This window comes from Macaca nemestrina, chromosome 4 (assembly GCF_043159975.1).
Source record: "Macaca nemestrina isolate mMacNem1 chromosome 4, mMacNem.hap1, whole genome shotgun sequence".
Lineage (NCBI taxonomy): Eukaryota > Metazoa > Chordata > Mammalia > Primates > Cercopithecidae > Macaca > Macaca nemestrina.
The window spans coordinates 184,433,330-184,452,430 of record NC_092128.1 but is presented as its reverse complement, the minus strand read 5'-3'; the positions used below and the strand labels follow the sequence as shown (position 1 = coordinate 184,452,430).

At 52.1% G+C, this 19,101-nt stretch overlaps 1 protein-coding gene across 1 annotated transcript in view; it reads left to right on the top strand.

Moving 5' to 3' along the window:
* Nucleotides 1–18,868, top strand: part of LOC105472601 (transmembrane serine protease 2) — a 40,672-nt gene extending 21,804 nt beyond the window's left edge. The window contains exons 6-14 of the mRNA XM_011725990.3: nt 3,315–3,441; nt 4,628–4,738; nt 7,280–7,323; nt 10,012–10,183; nt 11,579–11,754; nt 12,818–12,913; nt 15,005–15,147; nt 15,652–15,804; nt 17,330–18,868. Coding sequence (XP_011724292.1) covers nt 3,315–3,441; nt 4,628–4,738; nt 7,280–7,323; nt 10,012–10,183; nt 11,579–11,754; nt 12,818–12,913; nt 15,005–15,147; nt 15,652–15,804; nt 17,330–17,341 — 1,034 coding nt within the window. The 3' untranslated portion in view covers nt 17,342–18,868. The remainder of the gene's footprint in view (nt 1–3,314; nt 3,442–4,627; nt 4,739–7,279; nt 7,324–10,011; nt 10,184–11,578; nt 11,755–12,817; nt 12,914–15,004; nt 15,148–15,651; nt 15,805–17,329) is intronic.
* The last annotated feature ends 233 nt before the right edge of the window (nt 18,869–19,101 follow it).

The following is a 19,101-nucleotide window of genomic DNA, read 5'->3' as shown; positions in this document are numbered from 1 at the left end:
AGATAAACCCAGCAGTGAGATTGCTGGATCACATGGCAGTTGTGTTTCTAACATTTTGAGGAAACTCCATACTGTTTTCCATAATGGCCGTAGCAACTTCCACTCCCACCCACAGGGTGCAAAGGCTCCATTTCTCATCTACATCCTCACCAACTCCTGTTATTTTCCATCTTTTTGATAGGAGCCATGCTTAGAGGTATGAGATGATACCTCATTGTGGTTTTCATTTGCATTTTTATTTGTATTTTTCATGAATTTTTGAGGGTGATTTCAAGGGTAGTTAGTGGCTGTAACAGGGAAAGGAGCCTGAGTATGAGGGTTGTGCTAATCATCCCCCTCCTGCCCGCTGCATACTGAATGGGGCTCGGCAGGGGGCCTTTTACTTTCTTCCTCTTCTTTTAAAACTTATTTCCTGGCTGGGCGCAGTGGCTCATGCCTGTAATCTCGACACTTCGGGAGGCCAAGGTGGGCAGAGCATGAGGTCAGGAGTTTGAGACCAGCCTGACCAACGTGATGAAACCCTGTCTCTACTAAAAATACAAAAACTAGCCAGACGTGGTGGTGCATACCTGTAGTCCCAGCTACTCAGGAGGCTAAGGCAGGAGAATCACTTGAACCTGGGAGGTGGAGGTTGCAGTAAGCCGAAATTGTGTCACTGCACTCCAGCCTGGGCGACACAGCGAGACTCCATCTCAAATTTCCCAAGCATTCCAGGCTTACGGATCAGCGTTGGTGGCGGGGTGCGCTCTTACATCTTAGTTCCCGCTAAGCACACTCTGACATGTTTACACTAGAACCATTTTTTTTTTCTAGAAATAGAAATTTCAGAATTGTAGAGTCAGAGAACTTACCAGAAATCTCTTAGGCAGTTCTCCTCCCCTCCCTCAAGTGCAGTCCTAACCTCCTGGGGTTTTCTGTAGAAACCATGAGCCTCAGAGCTGGCCAAGAATTCTAGACAGAGTTTTCCGTGTTAAAGTAATTTCCTCTCTCCTAAGGGCCATCCTTGATGGGGACTGGCTTCCTGTTACGCCCTCACTGTAAGTCCTGGCTGTGGAATTTCTGGTGAGGAGCACTGGCCCGTGGAGCTTGGCCCTTGAGCGGCCCGAGTGTTCTGTGTTCTTGATACCTTTCCTCCAGCACAGCCTTGCTTCCCAGAAAAGGGTTTGCACTTGAAAATGATACATTTGCTGATTAAATATAGTTCTTTTGCTTTATTTAGTTTCTTAAATAAAGTGGGGAGTTTTTAAGATGGAGTAGCTTGTAGTTAAGATAGCACGTGGAATGGTTTTTTTTTTTTTTTTTTCCCCTGGTGACAAGGTTTCACTCTGTTGCCCAGGCTGGAGTGCAGTGGCATGATCATGGCTCACTGCAACTTCAACCTCCTGGGGTTAAGCAATTCCCCCAGCCTCAGCCCCCCAAGTAGCTGGGACTGCAGGGGCTCGCCACCATGCCTGGCTAATTTTTGTATTTTTTGTAGAAATGGGGTTTCGTCAATGTTGTCCAGGCTGGTCTCGAACTCCTGACCTCAAGCAATCCTCACAACTCAGCCTCCCAAACTGTTGGAATTACAGGCGTGAACCATAGCACCTGGCCTGGAATGGCTTTTGATATTCTTCTATGTGAACAAGTGGGTGAAAAAACACCAACAAAGTCCTTATGTTACCTGAAGAGTTGCTCTCTTCTTAGTATTTAAGTCGTATTTATTTAAATACTTTAATAGTTGTACACCCAGGTAGGTCAAAATCAAGGAAGTACAAAAGGGTATGCTGTGAAAAATCTCTTTTTCCTTGCTCTGCTTACTTACCTACCCCCCATCCCCCACCTTACACCCCAGACACACACAGATGTGTGTCTGTTCACTTTTTAAAAAGTAACTGAAATGAGATATGCTGCTTCTTTTTCTTTTTGTTTTTTTCTTGTTGCCCAGGTTGGAGTGCAATGGCAGCATCTCAGCTCACCGCAACCTCCGCCTCCTAGGTTCAAGAGATTCTCCTGACTCAGCCTCCCGAGTAGCTGGGATTACAGGCATGCACCACCACGCCGGCTAATTTTCTATTTTTAGTAGAGACGGGGTTTCTCCGTGTTGGTCAGGCTGGTCTTGAACTCCTGACCTCAGATGATCCACCCACCTTGGCCTCCCAAAGTGCTGGGATTAAGGCATGAGCCACCGTGACTGGCCTATCTTATTTATTTTTAAAAAGAGCTTATTGAGATCTAATTTATGTACCATAAAATTCGAGTATATAATTCAGTGCTTTTATATATAAAACATTGTATATATAAAATAACTTACTGAGATATACTTTTTTATATAAAACAGCTTATTGAAATGTTATTTATGTACCATCAAATTTAAATATATAATTCACTGACTTTTATATATTCACCAATATGTGCAGCTATCACCACAGTCAATTTTAGGATATTTTCATCAGCTCATAAAGAAACCCCAAGCCCTTGAACTATCACCCCGTATCCCTCCTCCCAGCCCATCCCTCCTACTCCTAAGCAATCACTAATCTACTTAGTGTCTATAGATTTCCTACTCTAGGCATTCCATGTGAGTGGGATCGTGCAATATGTGGGCTCATGCAGTACGTCTGGCTCCTTTCACTGAGCGTAAGGTCTTCAAGGCTCATGCAGGTTGCAGCCTGGGTCTGAATTTCATTCCCTCTTCTGGCTGAATCATATTCCATTGTATATCGTGGACATATCCGATTCTGCTCACCCAGCCGTTGGTGGGCGTTTAGAGTGTTTTTGCCTTTTGGCTGTTTTAAGAGGGCTGCAGTGAACGTTCATACAAGTTTTTGACCCAATGCCTGTTTCAATGATTTTGTGTAGAGAGCACTTTTTGCAGAAAAAGAATAGTTTGTGGCCTCCCTTTGTGTGCGGTCAGTGCCTCGCAAAGAGTAAGCTCTACGCGGCCACCTCCGGAGTCTCGAGGAGCGCGGGGCTCGGGTAGCAGCTAGGACAATACAAGCTGGGACAAAGCCTGGTGCAATGGTTCACACCTGTAATTCCCACACTTTGGGAGGCTGAGACAGGGGGATCATCTGAGGTCAGGAGTTTGAGACCACCCTGGCCAACATGATGAAACCCCATCTCTAATAAAATACAAAAATTAGCTGGACGGGGTGGTGAATGCCTGTAATCCCAGCTACTCAGGAGGCTGAGGCAGGAGAATCGCTTGAACCCGGGAGGTGGAGGCTGCAGTGAGTGGAGATCACACCACTGCACTTCAGCCTAGGCAACAGAGCGGGACTCCATCTCAAAAAAAAAAGAAAGAAACTCAGAGAATCCTCCTTCTCGTGCAGTTCGCCTCTATGGACCAAACTTCATTCTTCAGGTGTACTCATCTCAGAGGAAGTCCTGGCACCCTGTATGCCGAGACGACTGGAACGAGAACTACGCGCGGGCAGCCTGCAGGGACATGGGCTATAAGTGAGTACGGGGCAGCACCCGCATGGTGACGGGAACAGACAGTAGAAACATGAGAAGACCCTCTCTCTGCCTCGCCGTGAAAGTACCGGCACATGAGTGCTGGGGACAGTTGTCACCTTCCAAAAGCTGAGCCCTGTAACCAGCAGGTGGAACTTGTCCTGCTAGGGCTGTGCCCAGCACACAGACCTCGGCTCGCTGCTACCCTGCCCTGCCTCCTCCTTGGCCTCTATAGACTTCTAGTTGCTCGGGAGTGCCCAGTGCTGTGGTCGTCTGGTCAGGGGTGCAGGCTGAGGGCATTAGGTGCCTCTTTTCCCAAGACGCCTCTCAGCCAGGGTCCATTCACCCCCTGGGTAGAGGTTGGGCCAGAACAGCCGGCGAGGAGGGTTGGGCTGGGGAGAGCAGCAGGGACAAATCCTGTGCCCAGTTTCACTGCATTCGGGAGCCATGGAAGGCTTTTGAACTGGGGAGAGAATCAATCAATCAGATTTATACTTAAAAAATGTCATTCCTGCTTGCAGCTCTGAGGGAAGGTGGGAAGGCTTAAGGGGGTGTGTGTCCCTTGCCAGTGGTTCCTGGCCGGGGGTGCGGTGGTTACCACTTACCAGCACTGCTTGGGGAGATGTGGCAGCCCTCAGGCATCAGGGAAAGGGCGGTAGGATTCTACTGCCACTTTATTTTCCATGGGAGGGTCCCCAGGTGATTTCTATGCAACTTTAGGGTATTCGATATGCCAGTTTTCAGAATGAATTACAACTTGATGAGAAAGTTGGCATCTTAGCTAGTCACTCTGCCATCCCTCAACAGCAAGGGAGAATTACACAGCAAAGCGCCCAATCACAGTCCAGGAACCTGGTGGAATTGATAACTGGGGACATTTTAACATCTGTACCTTTTATTAGATTAAATGTATGTATGATTATACACTCCTATGTCCTTCTCATAGTTTCTTGATCCTAACCTGGATAAGAAACACAACCAATGAAAAAATTTTACCTGACACTTTAGGGTTATTGAACTGAAAAAATCGTTACACTTGGTTAGAATGTGTGATTTTTTTTTTTTCCTAAATGCTAAGGTTTTTCCCTCTTATTTTGAATGTCATATGAGAGGTATTATGACATAGTATAGGATTTGTATTTGCTTATGTCTTAACCATTACATAAATAAGGTTTTCTGTCTTTTTTAGGAATAGTTTTTACTCTAGCCAAGGAATAGTGGATAACAGTGGAGCCACCAGCTTTATGAAACTGAACACAAGTGCTGGCAATGTCGATATCTATAAAAAACTGTACCACAGGTATGCAGTGACTTCTTCTGTGAAACATTTTGGAATGAAATCAACTAGGAGACACCATGGGGAATCGCTGTCCTGAGTCTCATTTCTCCAAGCTGCAATACTCGGTCTGGATGGGTTTTGCATTGGGAGGAGATTAGAGTCTGACCAGGCCTGGTTACTCTAAGCAGCCCTTGGTTTATTCATAGGAAGTGGCCGAGGTTCCTCTGCTATTTCATTTTCAGCCTCTACCGTCTGCCCTCGATGGTACTCGATAACACTGCAACACTGACATTCAACTCTATTTATTTTCCTTTGCTCTTCAGACATTTAGAGATGTGTCTATTGTGTCAGGGTGTGGTTCTAGGAATCCAAGATAATATCTCAGTGTCCCAGCCAGGGTGACCGGCTCATCCCAGTTTGCCAGGGACTTCACTGGTTTCAGCAAGGAAAGTCCTGCTCTGTTCCAGGCTGCTGGGCTGGCTGGTCCCCTTAGCCCCAACCCTGGGACGGCAGTGCCAGACGGTGCTCTGTGAGGGGTGGGCAGCATTCTGGCGGCCTGGGAATGAGTCGTGTGTGTCCAGGGGGTAGAAGTAGGCACAAGCCACAGGTCACGTGATGAGTGGCTGACCTGGCTGGGAGGGCGGAAGAGGAGATGGACTTAGCTATCCCTTTTGCTTTGCACACATTTAAGATGTTTGCTACGATTGTTGCTGTTATGTGAGTGTTTTCTGATGTGAAAGATACACAGTGTCCTGTGCCCATGAGCTCTCCTTGCCTCCCAGGTCCCCAGGGCTTATGCCTGGTGTCTAGGCATCACCTCCCTGCCCGCCAGGTGCCAGGTGCTGCGTTTCGGGGGAGGATGAACTAATCACCCTGCGCCACCTTTCCTCTGAGTGGGAGCCTGGGGCAGGTTTGCATTCCTGGTGGCCGCTGGCAGAGGTGTCTGGGGGCCTGACTTCCACCGCAGCCTGCTGTCCTGGGGAATGTGGCAGGGCAAGCCCAGTGGGGAGGGCTGTGCGCGGCCAGGTGCACCCATCAAAACAGCAGGGCTGCGGTTTGTCCCTGTGGAGAAGCTAAACACAGCTGCCTGGGCACTTTGTAAATGCTGAGTGGTTCTTTGTCTTCCTGGGTTACACACAGAAACAGGGAGCCAAGTCCAGCTGGGCAGGGGTAGGGGAGGGGAGGAGGTGCTGCCATCCCTTGGCAAGAGCCTTGGAACTCACAAGGAGGCTGGAGGGCTTGGAAGGAAGAAGAGAAGGCCATTGTCTGGTAGGCTCTATTCTGTCTCCGCGGTGGTGGTGGGCGGAGGAGGCACTTCTTTTCCTCTTTTTGTGCAGGAGTTGCCCTTGATGCCTGAGTTCTTGGCTTGTCTTCTGTCGGGCTTCTGTGAATAGCCACATGTGCCCTGACGCTGTGACCACACAGGGCTATCTCTACCGCCCTTAGGATTCTTAGGAATGTCTTCTCTTGAAGAGAACATGTCTTTGCTTGGCCGTGTCAGTGCCCCAGAGCCAGAGTCCACCTGGAATGCACCTGTAGTCCACTGGGAACCCGGGGGGTGTGCCTCAGTAGAGGGTGTTAGGAAGGACCTATTATTGTAGGGCCTGGGCTCCTGTGAGGTGGTTTGGGGCGGCTGGAGGAAGCGGGGCTTTGCTCTGGATTGGATGCTATCAGGATGCAGGGGTAATTCTGTGATGGCTGCTTTATTATTTTTTTTCTAGGAGGAGGTTGGAATGAGGCTAGGCTAGAGCTATGATTGGTAAAGAAACGTCCATCGTTCAAGTTAGCCAGGATAGGAGGAGAGTTCAGGTCGTGATTTTGTGGTTCTGACCCCAGGTTCCTGTTCTGTCTGTTCAGACATCATTTCAGAGGAGGCTCCTTGTGTCTGGCCCCATCTCGGACATGGGAAGCCTAGTCCGATATTGATGCTCAGTGGAAATTGTTTATGTTCCGCAGAGCACACGGCCCAGTTGTCAGGGTGGGCCAGCTCTGCACGCCACGGGCTGTGACTTTCCTTCTCAGCATAGCCTGGGGAATTCACTGAAGGACAGAAGGCACGAATGACTTCCTCTTCATCCATAACCTGGGATGTTTGACTCCCAAAGGAGTAAACTCTTATGTTTCTTCTAATTCTAGGGAAATTATTGGTTATGTTGCCTTCAACACTACAAATGGTAAAGCAGTCATAGGAGCCAGAAGTTTCCAAATGTCTTCCTTACAAATTAGAAGATGATTTTAAATTCCAAAGAGAAAAGAAAAACTAGCATTATCGTATGCTTACCCTCACAACCACCTTAGGAGTTGGTACAATTTTAAGAGAGGTTGAGTAACTTGCCCAAGGTCACACAGTGGGATATGAGCTGCATACTTTGGCTCAATGTCGGTCTTTGCCACTGTCCCTATATGGATTTACTTACCTTATTGGGGTTGTAAATCACAGGACCCTTCTACGTCTCAGAAGACAGGAGAGGGAACATCAGAAGAAATGACTGATTTCTGAGCATGCGAGAGGCAGGTGACTCCTCAGTATCGTGACCAGAATTTCCCTTGTTCTTTTTGTAGTGATGCCTGTTCTTCAAAAGCAGTGGTTTCTTTACGCTGTATAGGTAAGTTCATCTGGAGTCCCCCTTTTGATACTTCTAACTAGGAAATGCTCTCTACTTTCAGAACAGTACTCCCTGTGTCTCTGGGGGCGTGGGAAGAAGAAGGTGGGTCAACGGTTGGGATGTGCCCAGCGGCCTCTCGCTCTTTCCAAGGAGCTCTTGGTTTGGATTTCCATGGCCTGCAGACACCTTCAGCCTTGGGTCCAAGGGACACCCCCTGAGGTCAGGCCCACTGAGGAAGCTGACAAAGCCCTATGCTTTATGCCACCCACGAGCCGGAGGCGCCGCAGGTCTCTTTCTCCAGAAAGTGAAGGGGGTGGCGTTAGTGAGCCCTGGCAGCCACCTAATGTGGACTTGGAGCTCTGCAGGGCTGTGGTCCAGCACCATGGTGTGGCCACCACGTACCCATCAGCCAGTGGGACCTGGGAGGAGAGACAAACCCGGAGAACAACAGCGCTCTTGCCTCTTCTCTCCTGAATTTGGACAGTGGCTTAGACTTGGCTGTCCCCATCTCCGTGTTTGAGTGCTTACAGTTTCCAAACCGTTTGCAAATGTGGAAGCCGCCATCGCTCTCCTCCTCTGGGATGGCCCAGTGCTGTTGTGGGCCGTGGTCCCTGAGCTCAGCTTTTCATTTGAAGAGCTGGAAGGCGCTGACACAGTCATCCCAGCAGGGCTGGCTCAGGTCTTCTTTAGGTCCTGAGTTGGGGTCCAGCACAGCTCCAAGGGCACATAGTACCCGCCCTGCCCTCTGCCCATGTACTCACCTCCTGGTGGAGAAGACACTCGCACACAGGAAGCAGGGAAGGCAGCAGGCCCCTTCACCCCACCACCCCCTCACTCACCCCTCACCCCCTCACTACCCCTCACCCCCTCACTCACCCCTCACCCCCAACACCACCCCTACACACCCACAACCCCACCAACCCCCACCCCCCCACCCACCCCCCACCCCCCACCCACCCCCACCCCCCACCCCCCATACACCCCCCACCCCTCACCCACCCCCACACACCCCCTCACCCCCACATCCAACCCCCACCCCCCCACCACCTCTAACACCCCTCAACCCCCCACCACCCCCACATCCCCACCACACCCCCCACACCCCCACACCCCCACCAACCCCCACCCCCTCAACACACCCCCACCCCTCACTCACCCCCTACACCCCCCCAACCCCCCTCATCCCCCACCCCCCCCCCCCCACCCCCTCACTCACCCCCTCACACACCCCTCACTCACCCCCTCACCCCCTCACTCACCTCATCACCCCTCACCCCCTCATTCACACCCTCACCCCCTCATCACCCCTCACCCCCTCACCCCTCACACCCCTCACCCATCACTCACCCTCTCACCCCCTCACCCCATCACCCCTATCCCCTCACTCACCCCCTCACCCCCCACCCCCTCACCCCTCATTCACCCCTCACCCCCTCACTCACCATCTCACCCCTCACCCCTCATTCACCCCTCACCCCCTCACTCACTACCCTCACCCCCTCACTTACCCCTCACCCCCTCACTCACCCTCACCCCTTCACTCACCCTCTATCACTCCCTCAACCCCTCATTCACTCCCTCACCCCCCTCACTCACCCCCCTCACCCCCTCACTCACCCCCTCACCCCTCACCCCCTCATTCACCCCTCACCCCTTCACTCACTCTCTATCACCCCCTCACCCCCTCACTCACCCTCTATCACTCCCTCAACCCCTCATTCACCCCTCATCCCCTCACTCACCCCCTCACCCCCTCATTCACCCCCTCACACCCTTCACTCACCCTCTATCACCCCCTCACCCCCTCACTCACCCCTCACCCCCTCACCCCCTCACTCACCCTCTATCACTCCCTCAACCCCCCTCACTCACCCCTTATCCCCTCACTCACCCCCTCACCCCCTCACTCACCCTCTATCACTCCCTCATCCCCTCACTCACCCCCTCACCCCCTCACTCACCCCTCACCCCCTCACTCACCCCTCACCCCCTCACTCACCCCCTCACCCCCTCATTCACCCCTCACCCCCTCACTCACCCTCTATGACTCCCTCAACCCCTCACTCACCCCTTATCCCCTCACTCACCCCCTCACCTCCTCACTCACCTCCTTACCCCCTCACTCACCCTTTCACCTCCTCGCTCACCCCCTCACCCCCTGACTTACCCCCTCACTTCCTCAATCACCCCCTCACCTTTTCACTCACCCCATCACCCCCTCACTCACCCCTTACTCCCTCACCTCCTCACCCCTCACTCACCCCCTCACTCATCCCCTCATCCCCTCAATTACCCCCTCACCCTCTCAATTACCCCCTCACCCCCCACCTCCTCACTCACCTCCTCACTCACTCACCCCTTCACCATCTCACTCACCCCCTCGTCTCCTCACCCCCTCACTCCCAGCCTGCCCCTCCCATTTTCCTTTTCTTTGTATGAGAATCTGGGGCCCTTGAGTGGTGTCAGTGCCTCCAAGACTCAAGGAGTCCCCAGGGCCTTGTTATCCAGAACACCCCGACCTGGGTCCCAGGAGACCCCCAGGAGCCCCCTGAGTCTGCCCCCAGCAGTGGTGCCGCTGCCATCTGCCCTGTCCTTGCAGCCTGGGAGACCCTCGGGAGGGGAGGGCGCTGGGTGGCTGGGCGGCTTCTGCTGATCTCACCCCACTGGCCTCCTGTTTGTCTTCCTCAGCTTGTGGGGTCCGCTCAAACTTAAACCGCCAGAGCAGGATCGTGGGCGGCCAGAACGCGCTCCTGGGGGCCTGGCCCTGGCAGGTCAGTCTGCACGTCCAGAACATCCATGTGTGCGGAGGCTCCATCATCACCCCCGAGTGGATCGTGACAGCTGCTCACTGCGTGGAAAAGTATGCCAGGGGCGGCGCGGGCTGGGTGGGGTCTCCGGGCTGGCCTCCAGTCACCCTGTGACCTTGAGCAGGGTCTCAACCCTTGCAGCCTGGGCGTCCTTGTGTTTAAATGGGGAGAGTGTTGCGCCTGCTTCCTAGGCTTGTGGGGCACCAGGTGCACTCATGCCAGGCAGCGCATGGCTGTGTCGTCCTTCAGCACGTATGCACTGAGTGTCCCCTGCACGCGGGACGCAGGGTGCAGGTGGAACATTCTCCACGATGTCACCATGACCAGCGTTCCTTCCAGCCGCTGTCCTCTGAGCTCTGTCCTGCCCTTGAGTGAAGCCCCCGCCCCCTGAGGTCTCCTCTCTCCGGGACACTAGTCCCAGGAGAGGACACACTCAGACAGGCTCAGGGGCCTCAGGCTGCCCTGCTGGAAGGTCCCTGGGGTTAAGTGTTCTTGGCCACAGCATTGCTCATGCAAAGGGTTAGGTAGGGGTGAGGCTAGCTGTGACAGTGTTAGCATTTATGGAAGCTACCAACCCCTCCCCTTTTTCTTAAACACATAGTGCTTTTGGTCACATGCTGCTTTGGAGGAGGCCTTACTCAGCGGATGTATTTTTCTGCCTTAGAGAGAGTATTTTTCTGCCTTAGAGAGAGGCTGAACTGGGTTTGACTCTTGGCCCAGCCCTTTTTGGCTGCGTGGCCTTAGATGATTCACTCAACGTCTCTGACCCATGGTGCATCCAGCTATAAGATGGGCATGCCCTTCTTCTCTCGGGCTGTTATGAAGGTCAAGGAAGCAAGAGCTGTTACCCAAGGGTGCTCCCTTCTCTGCCCATCTTCACACCCCCGCGTGCTCTGGGCCCTCTAGGAGCTGGGTTTCTCTCAAGGGCTGTTACCCAAGGGTGCGCCCTTCTCTCCCCCTCTTCATACTCCCAAATGCTCTGGGTCCACTAGGAGCTGGGATTATCTTAAGAGGGAAACACCTGGATAAAGGAAATGGTGTGATTGATATTGGACTTCAAGTCTGTTCATCAGTACCCATTTATTAAGCACCTACTATGTGCCAGGAAATGCTTTGGCATACAAAGGAAAATAAGGGCCAGTCCTGCTAGAAATGGCCTTGAAACCCCAGGGAGGGATGTCGGCCCCATGGTGGGTGCTGCAGATTCCTCCACGGTGACACAAGAGCCAGAAAGAGGGATGATGTCGGGGGCTGAGGCGGGGAGTCGGAGTGGAGGGAGCGTGGGGGAGAAGGGGAGGCCAAGCCCCTCCTCCACTGTCTCCCTGTGAGGTTTTTGGTGAATCATCCCGCCTCTGGGTGTCTTGCCTCCAGCTTCTGATGTTGGAAGTTCATCCACCAAGAGCTCCGTGTTTGTGGCTCTGAGATACTGAGTCCTTCTTCTCTCCCAGACCTCTTAACAGTCCGTGGCAATGGACGGCATTTGTGGGGACTTTGAGACAATCTTCCATGTTCTATGAAAAAGGACACCGAGTAGAAAAAGTGATTTCTCATCCAAATTATGACTCCAAGACCAAGAACAATGACATTGCGCTGATGAAGCTGCATACGCCTCTGACTTTCAATGGTACACGTGGCTCAGGCTTGGCAAGCAAGTTGGCAGAATCTTAAGGAGATGTTGATTGGAAATGACACTTGTGCTGTGCCAAATGGAAGGGAGGCATTTGCGTTGAGCGAGGGTGGTGTGCAGTGGGTGGCCAGTGGGAGAGGCTCACAGAGGCTAAGAGCACCTGCCGCATTTTGGGGGAGGCAGCAGCCACCACATCTGTTCTGTACTGTACTGAGTGTTGATGATTCAAGCCAGGGGTGGAAAAGGCTAGAACAGGGCTTTCCCACTGCAGCACTCTTGACATCTGAGGTGGTTCTCTGTTCTGGGGCTCTCTTGTGCCTTGTAGGATGTTTAGCAGCATCCCCAGCCTCTACCCACTGGAGGCCAGCAGCTCCCGAGTTGTGACAACCAGTGTTGTCTGCTGACATTGCCAAACATCCCCTTTGAGGCAAAGTCACTTCTAGTTGAGAACTACTATTGAGATGTGTAAAGATCCTTGATTTTTAAAGATACATTTTAAAACCAAGTTGCTTAATTCAGGACAAACATGCTTTCTCTTAGCCTCTTATTCGGTCCCACTCTGGTCCATCCAGTGGTCTGGAATGTTCTAGGCCCGTGTGGATAGAGAAGCAGCAAAACCTCAGCCCTCCCTACAACGTGTCTGTATTCACACTGGGAAATGGTTCACATATAGAAGAGCGAACACATGAGCAACGGTGTGGTGCCTCTGGGGCGAAAGCTGACTCCATCGGCTTTTTGGCTGTTGCCTCCTGTGTGTCCTTCCCCTCTTGGTCACCTGGAGTGTGTAATTTTAGAAGCAGAGCTAGCAAATAATTCCTCTTATAGCAGAGTTAGCAAATAATTCTACTTATAAGTAGCATAACTTCTTGCCTGCCAGAAGGAGGGGTCTGGCAAGGGGAGAAAGTGAAAATGTGGGACTTGTTGGGATGCAGGGTCCTCTGGGCAGGGTGGCCGGGGTGCCAGGCCCAGCAGCCTGCATGTGGGAAGGCCAGGTGGAGACATAGCCTGAGGCCTTGGGTGATACTAGCCTGGCTCACTGTATTTTCTCTTCTTAAAACAGAGGTGGTGAAACCAGTATGTCTGCCCAACCCAGGCATGATGCTGGAGCCGGAACAGCACTGCTGGATTTCTGGGTGGGGGGCCACCCAGGAGAAAGGTGAGGCTCCTGGGCATATAGGACTGCAGGGCCCACAGATGGAGCATTGGGTTCGGAAGTGGGAGGTCCAGGTTTTAATCCCAGTTCTACTACTCAATGATTGGATGACTTTGGGTGATTCCCCCAGTCCTTGTGCCTCAGTTTCTCCATCTGCTAAATGGGAGAAATCCTGCCCACTCTACCTAATACACTGTGTTCTTATTACAATCACACGGAGCAGCATGTGGAATGGCTTTTGAAGTATCTGGGTCATACGAGTTTAGAGGTGCAGGATCTCCTGTGTTGCACCCATTGTGAGCTTGGAGCTGCCCTGGAGATCCCACCAAGGCCTCCATGGCTGAGTGACAGGGGCTTGGTGAGGACGGGCATCCTGGACCTGTGGTGGCCACATCTAAACCTGTCCTCTGCCCTGATAATCACAGAGAGAGGCTCTCTAGGCCCCCTTCAGTTGCAGTCTGCATTTCTCTCTGACAGTCTTTCAAATGAAGGGAGCCTGGCTGCTTCATTTTTATGGAGGGTTGGAAGAGCTTAGTGGCAGGCACAAAGGTTCATTTTACATATTGTTTACATCCTTCTCAAAAGCGTCTAGGCCATACAGACAGCAAATCCGTTCAAACAGGGGAAAGTACAAAGGTTGGGTGATTTGGGGGGAGCATCAGGGAAGGTAGTGGGGGGCATCCTGGCTCCTCATCAGCAGAAACTTACTGCAGTGAAGCCACAAGCTGGGCAAAAGGCCTCATGGAATCCAAGATGAAGGGAATAGCGACAAATATGTGTGCACACCTGCACCTAGTGCGGGCTGAGTGCTACTCAGGTGCCGGGAATGCAGAAGTGAACAGAGTAAGACAAACATCTCTGCTGTCAGGAGCTTTACCTCTCTTGTGGATGTGGGGGCCGGGGGTGGGGGGCAGGTGTGGTCAGACAGAAGACAAACAACTGAGCGAGGTACTTCCAAATATCTGAGGGTGGGGAGCAAGGTCCCGGCTACTTTGAAGGGGTGGTCAGGGAAGGCTTCTCGGAAGAGGTGGCATTTGAGCTGAGACTCAAATGGCAGAAATGTGTACACATCAAAAAGGCTAGTGCATGTATCTTAAGGTGTGGTCAAGGGGCCAAGGAGGTGGGCTGGGGCCAGATTGCATAGGTCCTTGTGGATTATGGTGAAGACACTAGCTTCTCGTCTGCTTGAGGTAGCGAGATCGTGAGCCAGGGAGTGCCATGATCTGGCAGCTGTGCGGGGAGTGGGAATGAATAGATGGAGATGAGGATCATGGTGACGAGTCCATTGCTGTGGTTCCCTGAGACAGGAAGGCAGCTCATAGCAGAGTGTGGGCATGGTTGTGGAGAGATGAGGGTACATTTGGGCTAGAGCCACCAGACTTGCTGATGGGTTGCACGTCTGTGGGAGAGAGAGTGAGAAGTCAGGGACGATGGCTTTCTGCTCTGTGACTGAAGTCCCAGGGTGGCGGGTGGTGCCATCTTCCAAGCCAGGGAATATTGGTTGGTGAGATTTGGGGTGGGAGAAGGTGTGATGGAGGGTTCTGGTTTTGCACATTAAGCCCATGGTGCCCAGAAGATACCCAAGGGGAGGCGAAGCGAGAGTGGGAAATGCAGAGGTAGCAAGTGCAGGCCGTGTCTTGAGAAGCTCTAATGTGCAGGGGAGCCAAGAAGCAGGCGGCCTAGGGAGGGTTGTTTGTGCTCCAGAAGGGTGTGTGCGTGCCAGAGGGGAAACGGGAGCCTGTGTCCTGGGTAGTGTTCAGTGAGGAGCGGGAAATTGGTTCGGCAGAACCAAGCCTTTGGTGAATAAGAGGGGGATTCCACGGCACTGATAGAGCCCTGTGGTTTCAGAACTTGGAAGTTCTTTCCCTGAAGCTGAACTCCAGAGCTGCACTCAGCACAGGCACTGCCAGTTGTAAGGAGAATCCAGGTTTCCCAGGAGAGGGCTTGGTGCTAGGATGAGCTGACGGGGGCAGGGCTGGAGAGAGAGCTGTGACCATCTGTGTAGTGTGTGTGCGGGTCTCAGGGAGGGAAGTGTGCTCTCCCTGCGAGAGCTGCTGGCAACACTGGGAGCTCAACAAGTCTCCCTGTCCTTAGGGAAGACCTCAGACGTGCTGAACGCTGCCATGGTGCCTCTCATTGAGCCGCGGAGATGCAACAACAAATACGTCTACGACGGCCTGATCACACCAGCCATGATCTGTGCCGGCTTCCTGCAGGGGACCGTTGATTCTTGCCAGGTAATTCAACATGTTTATTCTACCTTTGACCCTTACCAGATCCTACTGAACCCCTCATGAGAGAGAGGGCATTCTTGGGGTCAGCAGAGCCTCCGCAGTGACATGGAGCCAGCTCGGGGCAGTCATGGGAAGTGATGGCCACAAACAGTGTGAACACTTCTGGTGGCAGAAGCAAGTACAAACAGCAAATCACACGCGCCCTCTGAAAAACTGGTATTTGGTAAAAGTGCCAGTGGAACAGAAACAAGTATTTAGACTATTTTAAATTATGAACAGCAATTTATTTGGTAACTACCAGCTTGTACAGATTAAAATTCAGGGTGGGGGCTGTCTCTTTGGGGGTTACATCTCTGTGACCGTCACCCTTTGATGGTGGAGACTTGGAGCCCACACAGTCACTCGTAACTCACACCGCAACACACACCCCCACCTCCTCTAGGCCTGGTCAGTGGTGTGCAGTGGATTGTGATTTTTCTGCTCTCTGTACCTTGCCGTGTCCCCCAGGGTGACAGTGGAGGGCCTCTGGTCACTTTGAAGAACGATGTCTGGTGGCTGATCGGGGATACAAGCTGGGGATCTGGCTGTGCCCAAGCTAACAGACCAGGAGTGTACGGGAATGTGACCGTCTTCACGGACTGGATTTATCGACAAATGAGGGTAACTATCCTGTCCTCCTTCTGACTATTCTCTGATTCCTCAAGCCAAAGCCAGACATCTGTTAGGCATGGTTCTACTGCCGGAAGCTGACTGCTGACCACTGGTCAGCATGAAACAAACCCCGCTTACTCCAGCCACAGCCCCGTCCCCCTGGTGTCCACCCATTGCTCATTGCCTCTCACTGACTTCACTTGCATATTTCCCCTGGTGCTTGGATGAAAAGCGCTGGGGCTCGGCTTGTGTACTCTTTCGTGCTCTGCCGACCACACTTAGTTCTGGCTCAGCTGACTCAGTTATTCCACCCAGGCCACCTTGCATCAAACTTTTTTTTTTTTTTTTTTTGAGATGGAGTCTCACTCTGTTGCCCAGGCTGGAGTGCAGTGGCACGATTTCAACTCACAGCAACCTTTGCCTCCTGGGTTCAAGTGTTTCTCCTGCCTCAGCCTCCTGAGTAGCTGGGATTACAGGCACCTGTCACCACGCCCAGCTACTTTTTGTATTTTTAGTAGAGATGGGGTTTCTCCGTGTTGGCCAGGCTGGTCTCGAAGCCCTGACCTCAGGTGATCCACCCACCTCTGCCTCCCAAAGTGATAGGATTATAGGCGTGAACCACCACGCCTGGCCTCACATGAAGCTTTTGATTTATAGAGAGCAGAGGGAAGAACCGACTGTGCCCATCCTTTTCTGGGGCTATCGAGTGGCCCCTGGGCAGCCCCCAAGGTTAGGAAGTGCAGGAGCAGCCAGGGTTCTCTGATGCCCCAGACTCAAGCACGAGGGAAGGTCCCAGGGGTTCCCTGTGAACCTCATGGACGTCTCTGAACCAGATCTTCTCATCTCCAGGGCCTCAGACCTGTAGTTTTCTCACATTGCTACGCTTTCCAGGGCCGGGCTACTAGTGGAAGAAAATGCTCTATTCTGTGTCCTCTCAAGTCTCCCAGATGCCCAGTCTGTTGAAGGAGGAGCAGAACCAGGGGGCATTTCCCGCTAAGGCCCGACCTGTGTCTCCTTCAGATGACACGCAGGACTCAGGGCCTTCCCGTGACCATGGGGCCCAGCTTAGCCTCGTCTGGCACAGGGCCCAGTGCTGGAAACAGATGACCCCAGGGGAGGCAGGGCAGGAGGGAAGCTGGCAGGGCTGGGACGGTCAGCCAGGCTGAGGGGTGGACTCACGCCAGGATGGAGCTAGCAAATGAGCCGGGTATGTTTGGCGGCTGCAGGTGGGTCCGTGTGGCTGTGCGGGGAGGGAAGGGCTGTGTGGCAGGAGAGCAGCTGGGGGAAGCCCAGACTCTGCTGAAAAGATGTCCCTCGGGCTGGCCTGCACATATGCTGCCTGCTCCTCCAGGAGCTCCTGCCCCACCATGCTCAGCCTAACTCTGACCTCCATGCTGGAGAGAAAAATGATCCTTTGTGCTATTAAGCCTTGCTTATTTGGTTTCTAAGTGCTTCATGTGAACCTAGAGGAAAAAAACTATTTCCCACCTTTGTTTGTCTTAAGAAAATACTTTTTTTTTTCCTATTTGAACAGGCAGATGACTAATCCTCATGGTCTTTGTCCTTGACGTCGTTCTACGAGAAAACAAAGCGGCTGGTTTTGCTTCCCCGTGCGTGATTTACTCTTACAGATGATTCAGAGGTCACTTCATTTTTATTAAACAGTGAACTTGCCTGGCTTTGGCACTCTCTGCCATTCTGTGTAGTTTGCAGTGGCTCCACTGCCCAGCCTGTTCTCCTTAACCCCTTGTCCACAAGGGGTGATGGCCGGCTGGTTGTGGACACTGGTGGTCAAGTGTGAAGGAGAGGGGTGGAGGCTGCCCCATTGAGATCTTCCTTTTGAGTCCTTTCCAGGGGCCACTTTTGGATGAGCATGGAGCTGCTGCCTCTCAGCTACTGGACAACTTGAGATGGAAAAGGAGAGACATGGAAAGGGAGACAGCCAGGTGGCACCTGCAGCGGCTGCCCTCTGGGGCCACTTGGGTAGTGTCCCCAGCCTAGTTCTCCACAGGGGGTTTTTGATGATTGGTTCTTAGTGCCTTAGCAGCCCCGGATGGTGGCTGGAAATAAAGGGACCAGCCCTTCATGGGTGGTGACGTGGTAGTCACTTGTAAGGGCAACAGAAACATTTTTGTTTTTACAGGGTGAGAATGTAGACAGTGCCCTTGGTGCAAGGGAAGCAATTGCACAGGCACTTGCCCTGAGCACTCCTGGTGCAGGTCTCCACCTGCACATTGGGTGGGGCTCCCTGGAGATTGCACATGCCCCTTGGTCCTGGCAGGGGGCCAAGTCTGGCACCACGTTGGCCTCTTCAGGCCTACTAGTCACTGGAAATTGAGGTCCATGGGGGAAATCAAGGATGCTCAGTTTTAGGTACACTGTTTCCAAGTTATGTTTCTACACATTGCTACCTCAATGCTCCTGGAATCTTAGCATTTGATGTCTCCAAGTAGTCCACCTACATTTAACTCTTTGAAACTATCATCTTTTTGCCAAGTTTGAGTGGTGGTCTATTTGAGATACTTTGACAAAATGATTGGCTTCTGACTTTATGTTCTATAAATGAATGTGCTGAAGGAAAGTGCCCATGGTGGCGGTGAGGAAGAGAAAGATGTGTTTTGTTTTGGACTCTCTGTGGTTCCTTCCAATGCCGTGGGTTTCCAACCAGGGGAAGGGTCCCTCTTGTATTACCAAGTGCCATAACCATGAGCACTACTCTAGCATGGTTCTGCCTCTTGGCCAAGCAGGCTGGTTTGCAAGAATGAAATGAATGACTCTACTGCTAGGACTTAACCTTGAAATGGAAGGTCATGCAATCCCATTTGCAGGATCTGTCTGTGCACGTGCCTCTGTAGAGAGCAGCATTCCCAGGCACCTTGGAAACAGGTGGCACTATAAGGTGCCTGCTCCCCAAGACACATCCTAAAAGGTGTTATAATGGTGAAAACGTCTTCCTTCTTTATTGCCCCTTTTTATTTATGTGAGCAACCATTTGTCTTTTTTATATCTTTTTTAAACTGTAAAGTTCAATTGTGAAAATGAATATCATGCAAATAAATTATGCAATTTTTTTCAAAGTAATTACTGCATCTTTGAAGTTCTGCCTGGTGAGTAGGACAAGCCTCCATTTCCTTGTAAGGGGGTGATGTTGAGGCTGCTGGTCAGAGGACCAAGGTGAGGCAAGGTCGGTCTTGGCGCTCCTCTGGTTGGTGCCCTCAGTTCCTGAAGCCTGTCCTGTTGGAGAGGTCCCTCAAATGACTCATTATTATTCTGTTAGTCTGTTGCCATGCTCCTAATAAAGACATA